Below are 12,884 nucleotides of genomic sequence, written 5' to 3'. Positions count from 1 at the left end.
TACATTGTAGGTATGTGTAGGTATATAGGTTAGTGCAGGTACTTAAAGGGGCCAGAGGCTTCAAATTCCTTAGAGTTGCAGTTACAGATAGTTATGAACTGCCTGACACTGGTACTGGGGATCAAAACCCAGGTCCAAGTCCAGAAGAGCAGCAAGTGCTCATAACTGATGAGCCATCTCTCCAGCCACCCAAGACTCTTTTTCTCTTTCACATCCCATGTGTTCTTCAGGCGCCTCTTAATTGTCCCATTTTCTATGTGGTCTTCCAAAACCTGGGTGGGATCACTTCTGGAGCCCTGGTGAATAGGGTAGGTCTGGGACTCAGCTGGAGAGTCTTCCTCAGCCATGCATGAGTACACCTTTTGGGGTCCCTGGTTAGTTTCTTTAGTGCAGAAAGGACCTGGCCTCTCTGGGTGTTACATCAATGCCACCCAGACTGGGGGCTGGGGAGGGAAGTATGCAAGCCCTGCCTTGACTACCCTTTCCTTCACAGTATGGCATCAAGAAGAAGGAGGAGCGCGAGGCGGAGGCCCAGGCAGCCATGGAAGCCAACACAGAAGGCAGTCTGACTCGACCCAAGAAGGCTATCCCACCAGGCTGCGGGGATGAGCCGGAGGAGGAAGATGAGAGCATCCTGGACACTGTCATCAAGTACCTGCCTGGGCCACTGCAGGACATGTTCAAGAAATAATGATACTGTGTCAGCGCCAGGAGCCCCGCCCACTGTACAGACCCCCTCGGAGCCCCCCCTACAAGGGATGTTGGGAGCAGATGCAGTCCTCCCCCCTGCAAAAATAAGCCATAGTCCTAGATCTGTCCTGCCCATGCCCCCCTCGCGCCTCGGGAGCCTCTGGCCACCCCTCCCCCCACTGCCATCATTGACCCCTCCAGGCAAGGGTGTGGCCCTCAGGCCCCTATGCTGTGCATCCTTGCCTTTGGGTGGTTGGACCCCTCCTTACTAATCTTGAGTTCACCATTCCCACTGAGCCTGACCGAGGTCAGGCCCCGAGGGCCAGCCCTGACCACCCCTGGGGTGCCATCCCTCCGTGGGTGGCCACCAGTCAGGGCCTAAACTCAGGAGCACAGCCATAGTGGGGTGGGACTTGGGGAATGAGCTGTGGGTGCCTAGGGGCCCCAGCCCTTCCCTGAGCCCATTACCCCAGTTTCTAGACTTGTTGGACCTGCTGGACCATTCACTCTGTCTTCCTGTCTGTGCGGTAACACCCCAGTCTTCACCGGCGGCCCTTGCATATTTTGTCCAGCTGTCTCTTTCTCTGTTGCTCTGCAAGGTTTGGCTTCTTAAGAATGCCACAGCCAGGGGAAACAAAGCAATAGATTGGGTATGGGTGGGTCCCTTGACATCCTCTGTAACGCACACTTTCCAGAGTCCCATCTCTCCCTGGTGGCCTCCTGTTCTCTTCATGGAGAACAGGCAGTCTCCTAAGGAACTCCTGGCTTTACCACTAGACACCTACCTTCAGAATGCCCCACTCCCTAAAAGCCCAGGGTTCTGGGGATCCATGTGCAAGGCAGACAGAAGGCCACAGGATTCGGTGTCCCACCCTCTCCACTATTCCCCCTTTGAAGGGCTGACAGTGGCCCACAAATGCAAGCTCCTGGGCTTGGGCTGTGGTGTTTTGTTCTGTGCGTGGCCCAAGGGCAATATGACCCAGCTACTCCCCTTTGCCCAGCCAGCAGCCATTGTTCTTCATATTTGTTTAATTTACATCATAATATGTTGAATCTCAGGTAAATGAGGTCTGTATTTGATAAGTTTTATCTTGACAGAAAGGCCAGCCTGGTCTTCCCGACCCTTCCTGTCCACATTAAAACTGCATTAAGTGTCCATGAGTTTTGGGCCAGGTGTGTGGCTTGGCATTGACCTTCATGACCTTACATAGCTCTTTAGAGAAGCCATAACAATTAGACTGCAATACTAATCAGAACGCCCTCTGCCCAAAGAGATGAAGCATGCTCGGCCCACAATACCTTGCTCACCTGGGCCTCTCTCTGCACCTCTGGCTGGTTTTCATGAATTGAAAAGCCAGCTCTGAGCAGATGGCCTTTTCTTGAGTTAACCCTGCATCCTGTTCCTAGCGCATGGGGCACCGGGCCGCAGCGCTTAGTATAGCCCATGTGTTACCTGTCTGTCTGTCCTTGTGCCTGCACCTCCTGCATGTCAGAGGCCTCACATGTTCTCTCTGAGGGAATCACAGCCAATAAACAGTGATTTCACACCGTGTGGCTATTCCTTCTAAGACTCCCATTCTCCCCGGCGGCGGAGGGAAGGCTTCCCTCACATTGCAGACAAATACAGAATGTCCTGTAGGTCGTTACTCAGATTTACTGATCCAACTTATTCTCCAGAGGGCAAAGTTGTCCCTTCAGGACCCCAGTGCCCAGAGTGAGCCTCCAGTTTACACAACCTTTCTTCCTCACAGTTCTGCCAGGCTCTGGTAAATCCAGACTATACTGCTTCCCAGGTCTGGGCCCACCAGGATTTCCATAGCTCTGTTCCCCTGCCCAGCCCAGAGTGCTGTCCTCATTCCCTATAGCACCACACACCTTTTGGGATCCTGTCAACTCTGCCAAATGGGAGGAGGTGCTCACAGGACTTGACAGCTCTCTGTCCCGGCATATTTTATCAGACCCAAGTCCAGAGAGTAGTCCACCTATCTCATACTGTGGGTCTGCAATCCCAATTTGCCCCATACTTAGCCCAACCCGAGGTGCTGTGGCCACAGCTGTCCTTAAGGAGCCCTTGTTCATCTCCCTTTTGGGGCACCCCTCTTCTAGGAGACAGCAATTGTAGAAATTCCATCCAGCAAAACCTGCTAGTCTGAGCAGAAAGGCTACACATGTCTCACTCTTACTTGCAGGGGTGGGTGGAGATGAATAGAGAAGTGGGGATGATTTAGAGGGATCCTGCTTTCCTCCAAGTACAGGAGAAGTATCTCTCATGCCCCTCACTATCTCTGGAGGAAGAGGCCCACCCAAGCCCTACCACTGCTTCTGTGGACCTACCCCCAGGCACCACCAAATTATCCAGATAACATCCTACCTGCTGGGGCAGCGGCTACTTCTTTTTCCTGGAGGTGTACTTAACACCCTAATCTCTGGCTCTAGACTCTCTGGAGCTTTGCTGAATGCTGTCACTCAGAATGGATGTTCTTATAAGGGCACCGATCAGTCTACCCACCTGTCATCTGGCGCCCTACCTCACAGCCATCTGGATTCCTCTTGGACCTAAATAATGATCTGAATGTTTTAGCTATTGGAAGACTTGATCGGTTGGTCACCCAAGGACTGATAGGTTAGATCTTGGTTGGTTATAATATCTTCTAGGGCCTGGAATAATTGAGTTCCCTTCTCTTATAGTTGTGTGTATGTGCATGCGTATGTCATGGGAGAAGTGTTAAATACACACTGTAATTAATGATTTCTGCTTGGAGAAAAATGGGTATGGGGTGATGGGATCTGGAAATGCTATTCATGAGTGATATGGTGGCTGTCAGAGGAGTGACACATACGAGATCAAGAGGATAGGAGGCAGGAGCCATGTGGGCATTCTCCATGCATGTGCTTGTGTATGCACGAAATGTGAGTATTCCAAGTTGAGCGACAGGCACCAGGGCCAGGGAAACGCTGCCCTGAAGCTGCAGGGCATGATGTTCTTACAAAACCTCCACCTGCAAGCCTAACCCCAGACACTGGATATTGACATATCCTGAACACTTTTGGCTGATTTTACCTCCAGTTTCTCCTTATCCCTTCTCCCTGGTATCTGCAGGCAGCTAGCTCCGGCAGCCAGACAGATATCTGCTCTGACCTGTGCTCCACTTTCTAAGACCGAGAGGCAGCGCTGTTCTCAATCACAAGCTACCTAACCATCAAAGCATTCCAGAAAAACTAAAAAGACCTGCAATTAAGGACCATTTTGTCTACCCCTGCTAATCCGCAGCTAGACAAATCCTGCTGTCCACCACGAAACCAGCGGGGCCAAGGATCCCTGGGTCTGCGCCACCTGTCCACGCGTTTTGGACCCTGGCTGCTCTCAGGTCTTCAGTTCTGAAAGAGAGCCAGGGCAAAGGGGCAGCGGGGCAACACGACAGGGCTCCTTCAGGTGCGGAGGAGGGGTACCCATGACCAGGCCCAGTTCAGACGGGCAACCGGTGGAAGGGTGCCAAGTGAAGAGGGTGGGACTCAGCAGGCAGTGTGGAATAGCAGAAGAGGCCTGATCCAATCACTGCGCTCCGCTGCGGGGCGCCGAGATTGGTTCCAAGATGATCACGTGCAGATCCTGCCCAATCAAAGCTAGAAAGACGCAATTGCCTAGAGAAAACCTTGTCTGACCTCCTCAACCCCTCCCCGAGGTGGGGCCCTGAAGCGGGGAGAGGGGGAGGGGGCGGGGGGGTACACGTGTCCCGCACCCTACCCCACCCCAGCCTCCGCATGGCCTGCCTCCTTCCCTTAGCCCTTCCTGAACCTTACGTCTGCTTTAGGCGCGTGTTCCTATCTCCGGGTTCCCTAACAGCGTGGGCTAAGTGGTCACTGGAGAGACCCTCCTTAGGTACAGAGCTCCCTTCTCCAGAGGTCATGAGCAGGGCTATCTCTTTTCTAAACCAAATTAAATGTGGCTCAGTCTGACCCTAGACAGGTGTGAGATAAGTCTTGTCCTTTAGCAGCCACAACAGATTCCAACCCACCCGGCCTAGTCTTCCCTCCTCATAAATGGGGGCAGTGTTGGGAGTCGGGGTCAGGCAGAAAAGCCAATGGAGATGTTCACTGGGCAGGGGCCTGTACCAATCAACATTGCTTTCCCTAGGGTAACTGTACACCCCCCACAAACTAAGGCTCTCTGCCGGCAGGGACTGTTCCCTTTCTTTATCCCCACAATGACTTTGAACAAGGAGCAGGCAAAATGAGGTGCAAGACAACCGAGGGGCGCAGCGAGCAGTCCTGGACGTTTCAGAAGTCCAGTTATGGCTGTGCAGGTGAGGGCTTTCTGGGCCCCAGGAATCCCTCTTTCGACCTTCAGGTGAACCCTGAGCTGGCCTGTTACTTTTGGCCTCACCTGCTGACCTGGGGGTCAGATCAGGCTAAGGACAAGCCAGGAACTCACTACCTGTGCTAGCTATGGGTGATGGATATGATAGTGTGACCAAGTGCTTTCTGGGTGGCTGCCATACCCTATGAAGGAGTAGGCCAAGCTTCTGAAGGACAGAACTGGGGAGGGGCCCAGCACTGCCCAGATCCTTAAAGCACCCGAATATCTGAGAAGGGTGTGGTAGGTAGGTGGAGAAGGATGTTTGGCTGTGCTTCACTGTTAGGTCATCAGTTGAGTGATGAATCTCAGTGAAGGCCCATGGCCAGTAGAGTGGCACAGACCCTCTGTTTTGCTTATCCTTCATCAGGGCTCATGCCTAATCCGTAACACCCTCCCACAGAAGGCCATTGGTCCAGGACAGTGACCCAATATCTAATGCTCCTAAAGGAGGCCTTGGAGTTCATCAGCCCAAACGTGTGTGGGCTCTATGTATGTGGCCACCAGGTCCAGGTGCAGGAACCGAGAAGGTGGAGAACATCCCACTGCATTTCCTAACCCCCTCGGTTATCCTCCCCTACCTGATTGGCAGGTCCTGGGATAGCAGAGGCAGGTTAGTGAGGCAAAGTGGCAGACTAACCCTCTGCAAAGTGACCTCCATTCCAATATAAGGAACAGAAATAAACATAGTTCATCAACCAGGACAACCCGCCTAGGAACTGGGACCAACAGGAAGAAACCCTCAGTGAAGACATCACAACTATGTGGTCACAGCTGAGTGTACCCAGTGGCAGAGGCTGAACTGGATCACAACCCAGATGGGAAAAAAATGTGCCTAGGTACACACAGACATACCCAAAAACTGAGTAAATGCATAATAGAGAATATAGATGAGTCTCCCATTGCAGATGATTCCACACACTCTACCCCATCTTCCTGTTAGTCTTTGCAGGAGGACTTAAATTTAAGGAGTAAAGCATCAAGGATTTCACTGTTTACAGATAGTCAAGATGGCTGTCAATAGTAATGTGTCCTGCTACCAGCACAGACAGATTCCTGACTGCCAGCAGTCATATCAGAGGAACTACAAAGAGTGATGGAGCTTATGGAATGCGGCCCAGAGGATAACAAAGCTGCTCTGGGTGCCTCCTGGAGAGACAAAGCCCTGGGAGGATTGTTTTCCCAGAATGCCCCTTGCTTCTGCTATGCTTCTGTTTGCTCTGCTGTGTTCCTGCTTATTTGGCATGGTATTTCTGTGAAAAGGATCCCACTATATCTAATACAGTGTGATTGTTTCTTGGGAAATCCCACTCCTCACTGGGTGATTTACTTTTTACTTGCAGATCATAATGAAGACGATTTTTAACAATGCTGATTGTTATGCCCAGATCACGGGGACCCCCAAAAGACCACCATGGAGACCAAATTCATATATAAAAGCAAAGTCTTGAGCTCTCTTTCTGTTTGACGAAGCAGTGAGAGCAGAGAGCCCTGAGCTCAGGCGAGGTAGAGATTTTATCATAACAGAGGTTGGGGTGAGGGGATTTCCAGGGTTCCGGACCCTGATTGGCTGACATTTGTCTAGAGGTATCTGTAAAACAAAAATAGGTATGTTCTAGACTCAGGGACATCTAGCCACCTTATCTAATGTTTGGAATGTTTGGGATGTCAGGTACTTCCCCTTAGATGTAGGCCCTCCCTGGGTGGGGTCAGCTTATGGCTTTTCCTGGGTCTGGGTGTTGCCTGCCAGTAAACTTGTCACGGAAGCTGTGTCTGGGCCTCTAAGCCTGTCATAGCAGCTGTGTGGTCAAGCTGTTTTGGTGCCCCTCTACAGTGATTAGTTAGATCTATGATTTAATTGGACTTTTTGAGTTAGCCTAACAGATACAGGTGGTTAGGATAGTTGTTAAAGATGATTAGGGACATGATTTAGGTTATTCTGCCAATTGCTCCAATAAGAGATACAAAAAAAGGCAAATATAGGCTAAAAGTTACCTTCCCCTTTGTTAGATGTGAGATTTACAGAGGGCAGAAATTATAGATGTATGAATTCTGCCTGTGGAAAAACAGGCTGATGATCAAAGAAAACAGTTATGTCCCTACACCCAAGGTTAGGCCTGGGTTCCTTGGTCATGTAACTTACAGAATTAATCACAGGCCCTGGTATGCACCTTGAAAAGACAAAGTTGTAAAAAGAAATCAAATGACCCTATTGTGTGTAAAGAAAAATAGATGGTTAGCTGACCACTGGTTTAAAGTTTCTCTAGAGTAGAAATAAGAATAGAAATCGGCTACATTAAAACCACAAACAGCTGCATGCCAGTACAAAGGAACTGGCTGAAATAGACTTGGCTAGCTTAAAACTTTGTTAATCAATAATAAAAGAAACCACTGCTTTGGAGTGAAGATGTTATGGTGGGAAAATTAATACAAAGGAAAATGTTTAACTACTTGTGGACTTCTTTTTTTTTTTTTTTTTCTGAACACAAATCTAGAATCTTTATTACTTTTCTTTAAACAATTGTCAGGACCAGAATCAAAGATAAATAGAAGGCACAGTTTTGCTTGGTTTTGTTATCAGATTGGGGGTTTGTTTTCTCACAGGGATTTTTTTTGTCCTTTTTTTTTCTTTTCTTTTTCTTTTTCTTTTTTTTTTTTTTTTACAAATACAAATAAAACATGAAAAACTCTAGTTCAAAAAAATAAATAAATAAAACCTAACAGTTCAACAAAAAATCCTTAGCTGCGTTCTAGACATTGAGAGGCTACGTCACAATTTAAAATCCAATGGTAAAAACAGAGGTTTAGAACTGTTTGGTAATCACATGTCAAAAGAACAAAGTTCTGGAAACACCTTTTATTCAGTTAGCAACACCAGCAGGGACCCAGTGGCAGTTCTGGTTCCACACCAGAAAGGAGTCGTGACTCTCGACAGGTAATATGGATTTTCCTGCTTCCAAAGTGTTTATCAAATCCTGTGTCTCCCAACAAATGAAACATCCATTGTCAGTGAAAAGCGAGACGCGCTCCTTGGGGAATGGCTGTTAAACTCCAGTCTGTATCTGCGGTGCGGCAGGAAGGCGAGCCTCCCCTCCTCTTTAAAAACCTGCTCCTCCTAAAGTATCGTTCCGGAAAACTGGAAGTGAAGGCTTTGGTGTGGGCAGGGGGATTACAACTCCAAGGCAGTGAATTGCTTGGCCCAGATCTCCACACAGCACACAGCCCTGGCTCCTGCAGAATGGTGAATTCCTTCAACCAGCCTTTGGTGTCTCAGAGTAGTCTATTATAAACTGCTCGAGTTTGTACAATTTTAATTTCGCTTGTGTACATGGTGTGTGCCCCCCCTCCCCCTTTTCCTCCCTAACCTTTTAGTCCTACTTGTGGACTTCTAAAGGAAAACATGTAACTTGTGATCTTAATGTGATTTCTTCTTATGTAAAGATTTTAATTTGCTTTTGGAAAATATGTAACATGGTTGTGAAGTAATCTTTTCTTGCACAGAAATCTTTTTTTTTTTCTATGTATATAGCATTCTGTCTGCATGTGCACCTGCATACCAGAAGAGGGCACCAAATCTCATTGCAGATGGTTGTGAGCCACCAGGTGGTTGCTGGGAACTGAACTCAGGACCTCTGCAAGAACACCCAGTGCTCTTAACCGCTGAGCCATCTCTCCAGCGCCCCCAGAAATCTTTGTCTTAGGTGGTATAAAAGGGATAAGGGAAAAATGTAAAACGAACAACAGAGAGAAAAATAAAACGAAGAATTAAGCTTTGGACCTCAGAAAAAAGAGTCTTCTATGTGTGTATGCTGCTCCACTGACACCATACTCCTTTCCAGTTTCTCTGACACTGCTGAAAGCTGGGCTTCCAGTGGCACCTGACAAACTGTTCCTCGAGGGCATGCTACTTCCATGCTCTTCCTCAGGAAACCCCAGGCTAATCATTTGGAAAATCCTGTAAACCAACCCAGTTGCTTAACATTCTACAACATTCCTGTCAGGCTCTCCTGGAAACCGTCAAGGTTACTGGAACCAAAGCAAATCTAAGAAGCTGTCACAGTCCAGAAGTGCCGAAGGAGACCTGGCAGCAGCTTGTCATGTGTTCTTGGTTGGGAAGAGACAAGAGGAAGTAAACACTAAGGGAAGCAGTGCAGCAGACAGGCGTTAGTTAGCGTTGTCTTTGTTGGCTCACTGGATGTATTGAATATCAGAGCTGCAGTATTGAGAAAAGATTGGAATATTGTTGGTCCAGAGTCTAAATTACCTTAGAATTAGTGATTAGAGATGGGCAGTGGTGGCACACGCCTTTAATCCCAGCACTCGGGAGGTGGATCTCGGAGTTCGTGGCCAGCCTGGTCTCCAAAGCGAGTTCCAGGAAAGGCGCAAAGCTACACAGAGAAACCCTGTCTCGAAAAACCAAAAAAAAAAAAACAAAAAAAACAAAAAAACAAACAAACAAACAAACAAAAAAAAACCAAAAAACAAAAACAGAATTAGACATTAACGATCCAAGAAAACTCACAGAATCAACTAACGGTTGTATCCAGAGTCCCCCAAAGACCACCAAGAGACCAACTCTACACAAAAGCAGAGTCTTTATATTGTTGTGAGTTAACTCGGGACACAGCAGCAGAGCAGGAGAGACCCCGAATAGCAATGGGGCAGAGTTTTTAAAGCAAAGGGGGCTTGGGGTCTACGGACCACATAGGAACAGACTCAGGATTGGTTTATATGAGGGGCAATCATATTAGTAATTTTTTTTTTATTTTTATTTTTTTTCTGGAGCTGAGGACTGAATCCAGGGCCTTGCTCTTGCTAGGCAAGCGCTCAACCACTGAGCTAAATCCCCAATAGGCACACCGATAGGCTGATGCAGCAATCCAAGTCAGACTGAATTAGAAAAAGCCCCAGGTTAATGGGTAAAGCTTTCCTGGGTGGTTTTTCCGCCCCCCAGAGAGGAGATGGGGATGAGAGACTGGAAACACCTCGTGTCTGTTTTCTGGGATGCAGCTTAAATACCCTGTGGGAGTGGTCTTGGGCCTCTCTGGGGGAGGAGCTGTGTTTGGCCGGCTTTGAAGGGGCGGGTTTGGGGAAAGAGACGGGGAGGGGAGTTGAGGTGGATTTTCCACCAGAACATTCCAGACTCTTTGGGTATAGGATGTCAGGGTGCCAGGGGCTGAGGTGGAGCTCCCACCCAAACACCAGGCTTTGTCCTTGAGCTGCCATGGAGGCTGGCTAACCTAGCAATACTCTGTGGAAGCTGACTCAGTGGCCTAGGCTTTCACATTAACCCATGCACATAGCTCTAAGTTGTTGAGGGGTCCCACCCAGACAGTAAACAATTGGCTGAACCTTGAGCAGTCGGGATACGTAAAGAAAGGGAGCTACTGAAAGGACTATATCTTTTGTTCATGGCCTTCCCAGAAACTGCTTGCTCAAGACTCAGGAAACTGAAACTGAGGCCTGATCTCTGAGAGAAGACTGAGCTGTTATGGCGTCTGCTTGGTCCTTTCACTAACCTGGGCTCATCAGGGCTCACAGAGACTGAACCAACAACCAGGGAGCTTGCATGGGACTGACCTAGGCCTTCTGAGTGTAGCTTAGTCCTCTTATGGGTGGTAAGGGTGAAAAGGTCATAGTCACGACAGGACCCAATGATACCTTTTAGAGCTTTATTAAGAGAAAGAGACAGAGACAGAGAGACTGCACGTCTGCTTTTAGGCTGGGACGCAGTTGCCTGTTGATGACTACAGAATACTTACAATGGGACTCCTAACAGTGGGAACAGGGGCTGTCTCCAACTCTTTTACAGGCTTTTGGGACCCTACTCCTCATACTGGGTTGCCTTGCCCAGCCTTAATACAAGGGGAGGAGCTTAGTCTTACTGCAACTTGATATGCCGTGATTTGTTGATACCCATGGGAGGCCTGCCCTTTCCTAAACAGAAACAAAGGAGGACTGGGGTTGGGGACAGAGGGGGGTAGGAGGAGAGGAGGGAGGAAAACTGTGGCTAGGGTGTAAAATATATTTATCTTTAAAAAAGAAAAAAGACATAGTGATCTGGGAGGCTATGTGTAGCTTCTAGAATTCTGGCCTGCCTTTTTTTGTGATTGTCCTATAAATCTAAAACTATTTTGAGATTAAAAGTCTCTCTCTCTCTCTCTCTCTCTCTCTCTCTCTCTCTGTTTCTTTTTTGAGATAGGATTTCACTATGCATCCCTAGTTGGTTTGGAACTCACTATGTATATACCAGGCTGGCCTTGAACTCATAGAGATCCCCCTGCCTCACCTCCTGAGTGCTGGAACTAAAGGTTTCCTTAAAGAATTCACTAGCTGGCCAGGAATGGTGACAATAATCCCAGTACTTTAGACGTCAAGTACAGAACGATCCTGATTTCGAAGCTCAGGGGTAGGAGAGGTTTTTAAAGGGAAAAGCTGCCAGCCCGGGAGTTATATGTCTTGGCATTTGGGATTGGGTGAAGGGACATGGGGCAGGGTGATTTTTTTTGAAGCTATTGGTCTAGACTTTCGGCGTGAAACCACATTTGAAACTAGTTGGCTGCTTCTAGGCTATCAGTTCGAGTTTCATTGTCATGGCATATTCCTGAGGTTCTTCCTGGGACTGAGTACAGCCCCTGGTAACCAGGTGGTCTAAGATGGTGGCCCTTCCCCACGATGGAGACTGCAAAGTCAAGTCTAGGCCTTCATATTGCCTTCACAAGAGAATAAAAGTTTATTCTAGAGTCAAATATAAGTGACCATGACCTGGGAACAGATTTAGGTTACCTCAAACTCCATGTTCCAACATGGAAGCAGTTTCATCATTTTAAAGAACAAACAAAGTCATAAATCAGGTCAAGTTTAAAGTGCATTGGCGGGTACATCAGAGAGGCGGGTGCAGCAGGATGGGAGCAGCTCTTCCAAGGCCTCAGATGCTATGTGATGACATTCTTAGTTTTGGGATGGTGGAAGCAAGTGGTCTACTAAGTTCATAGATTTCTGTAGGAAGCAAGTGAACTCCTGAGTAAATTGTTGACATGGGGGCTGGAGATGGCTCAGAGGTTAAGAGCACTGACTGCTCTTCCAGAGGTCCTGAGTTCAATTCCCAGCAACCACATGGTGGCTCACAACCATCTGCAAAAAGGTCTGGTGCCCTCTTCTGGTCATACATGCTGTATACATAATAAATAAATAAATCTTTTTTTTAAAAAAAAAATTGTTGACATGGGCACAGCCATGTCAAGGACCCCAATATGTCAGCCCCACGAGAGTGGCAAAGCCTTCCTCCGGTCCAAGTAGGAGTGTTGACAATGCACAGAAAGTGTTCACCGTAGATTTTCCACCCCCACCCCATGTTTAGGGCCTGAAGACTGCTCCCAACTGAGATTAGCTAAACCTGCTTCCTTGTTCAGCCATATGCAATAACATCTCCTTGCTGAGCTTCTAAGGGGCTGCAGCTTCTCCATCCCAGAGCCTAGATCACCCAATTGCAGCTTGTGTCTGTCCTTTCTTTAATATCTGTCATTTCTTCATTTCCCAATCAGGTCTCTGGGACACAAGTTGTACAAGGAGGCAACAGATTTCAAAAGACTGTCTATTAGTCATAGGGTGTTAGTTCCAACAAAGGTGGACAAGGAATGGCTATTCGGGACCTAAAGCTACCTGGTAAGGTAATAAGCATCTGGACATGCCACATTCCAATCTCACCACATTACTGCAGCTCTAATTAGTTAATTAGTCTGCAGACACAGCTTCTTTCTAGGCATTCTTGTTCACACTATATAGTGAGACCTATGTCAAAACACACAAACAACAAGGACAAATTTCTAGCTGGAAAAGG

The 12,884-nt window shown here is 47.9% G+C and overlaps 1 protein-coding gene across 1 annotated transcript in view; it reads left to right on the top strand.

Moving 5' to 3' along the window:
* The window catches only part of Cplx1 (complexin 1), a 33,242-nt gene extending 31,004 nt beyond the window's left edge, over positions 1-2,238 (top strand). Inside the window, exon 4 of the mRNA XM_006985808.4 lies at positions 494-2,238. Within this exon, the coding sequence (XP_006985870.1) occupies positions 494-691 (198 nt within the window). The 3' untranslated portion in view covers positions 692-2,238. The remainder of the gene's footprint in view (positions 1-493) is intronic.
* Positions 2,239-12,884: the final 10,646 nt, after the last annotated feature.

This window comes from Peromyscus maniculatus, chromosome 10 (assembly GCF_049852395.1).
Source record: "Peromyscus maniculatus bairdii isolate BWxNUB_F1_BW_parent chromosome 10, HU_Pman_BW_mat_3.1, whole genome shotgun sequence".
NCBI classification, from domain to species: domain Eukaryota; kingdom Metazoa; phylum Chordata; class Mammalia; order Rodentia; family Cricetidae; genus Peromyscus; species Peromyscus maniculatus.
The sequence above is the reverse complement of the archived record's forward strand: the minus strand, read 5'-3'. Positions and strand labels throughout refer to the sequence as shown.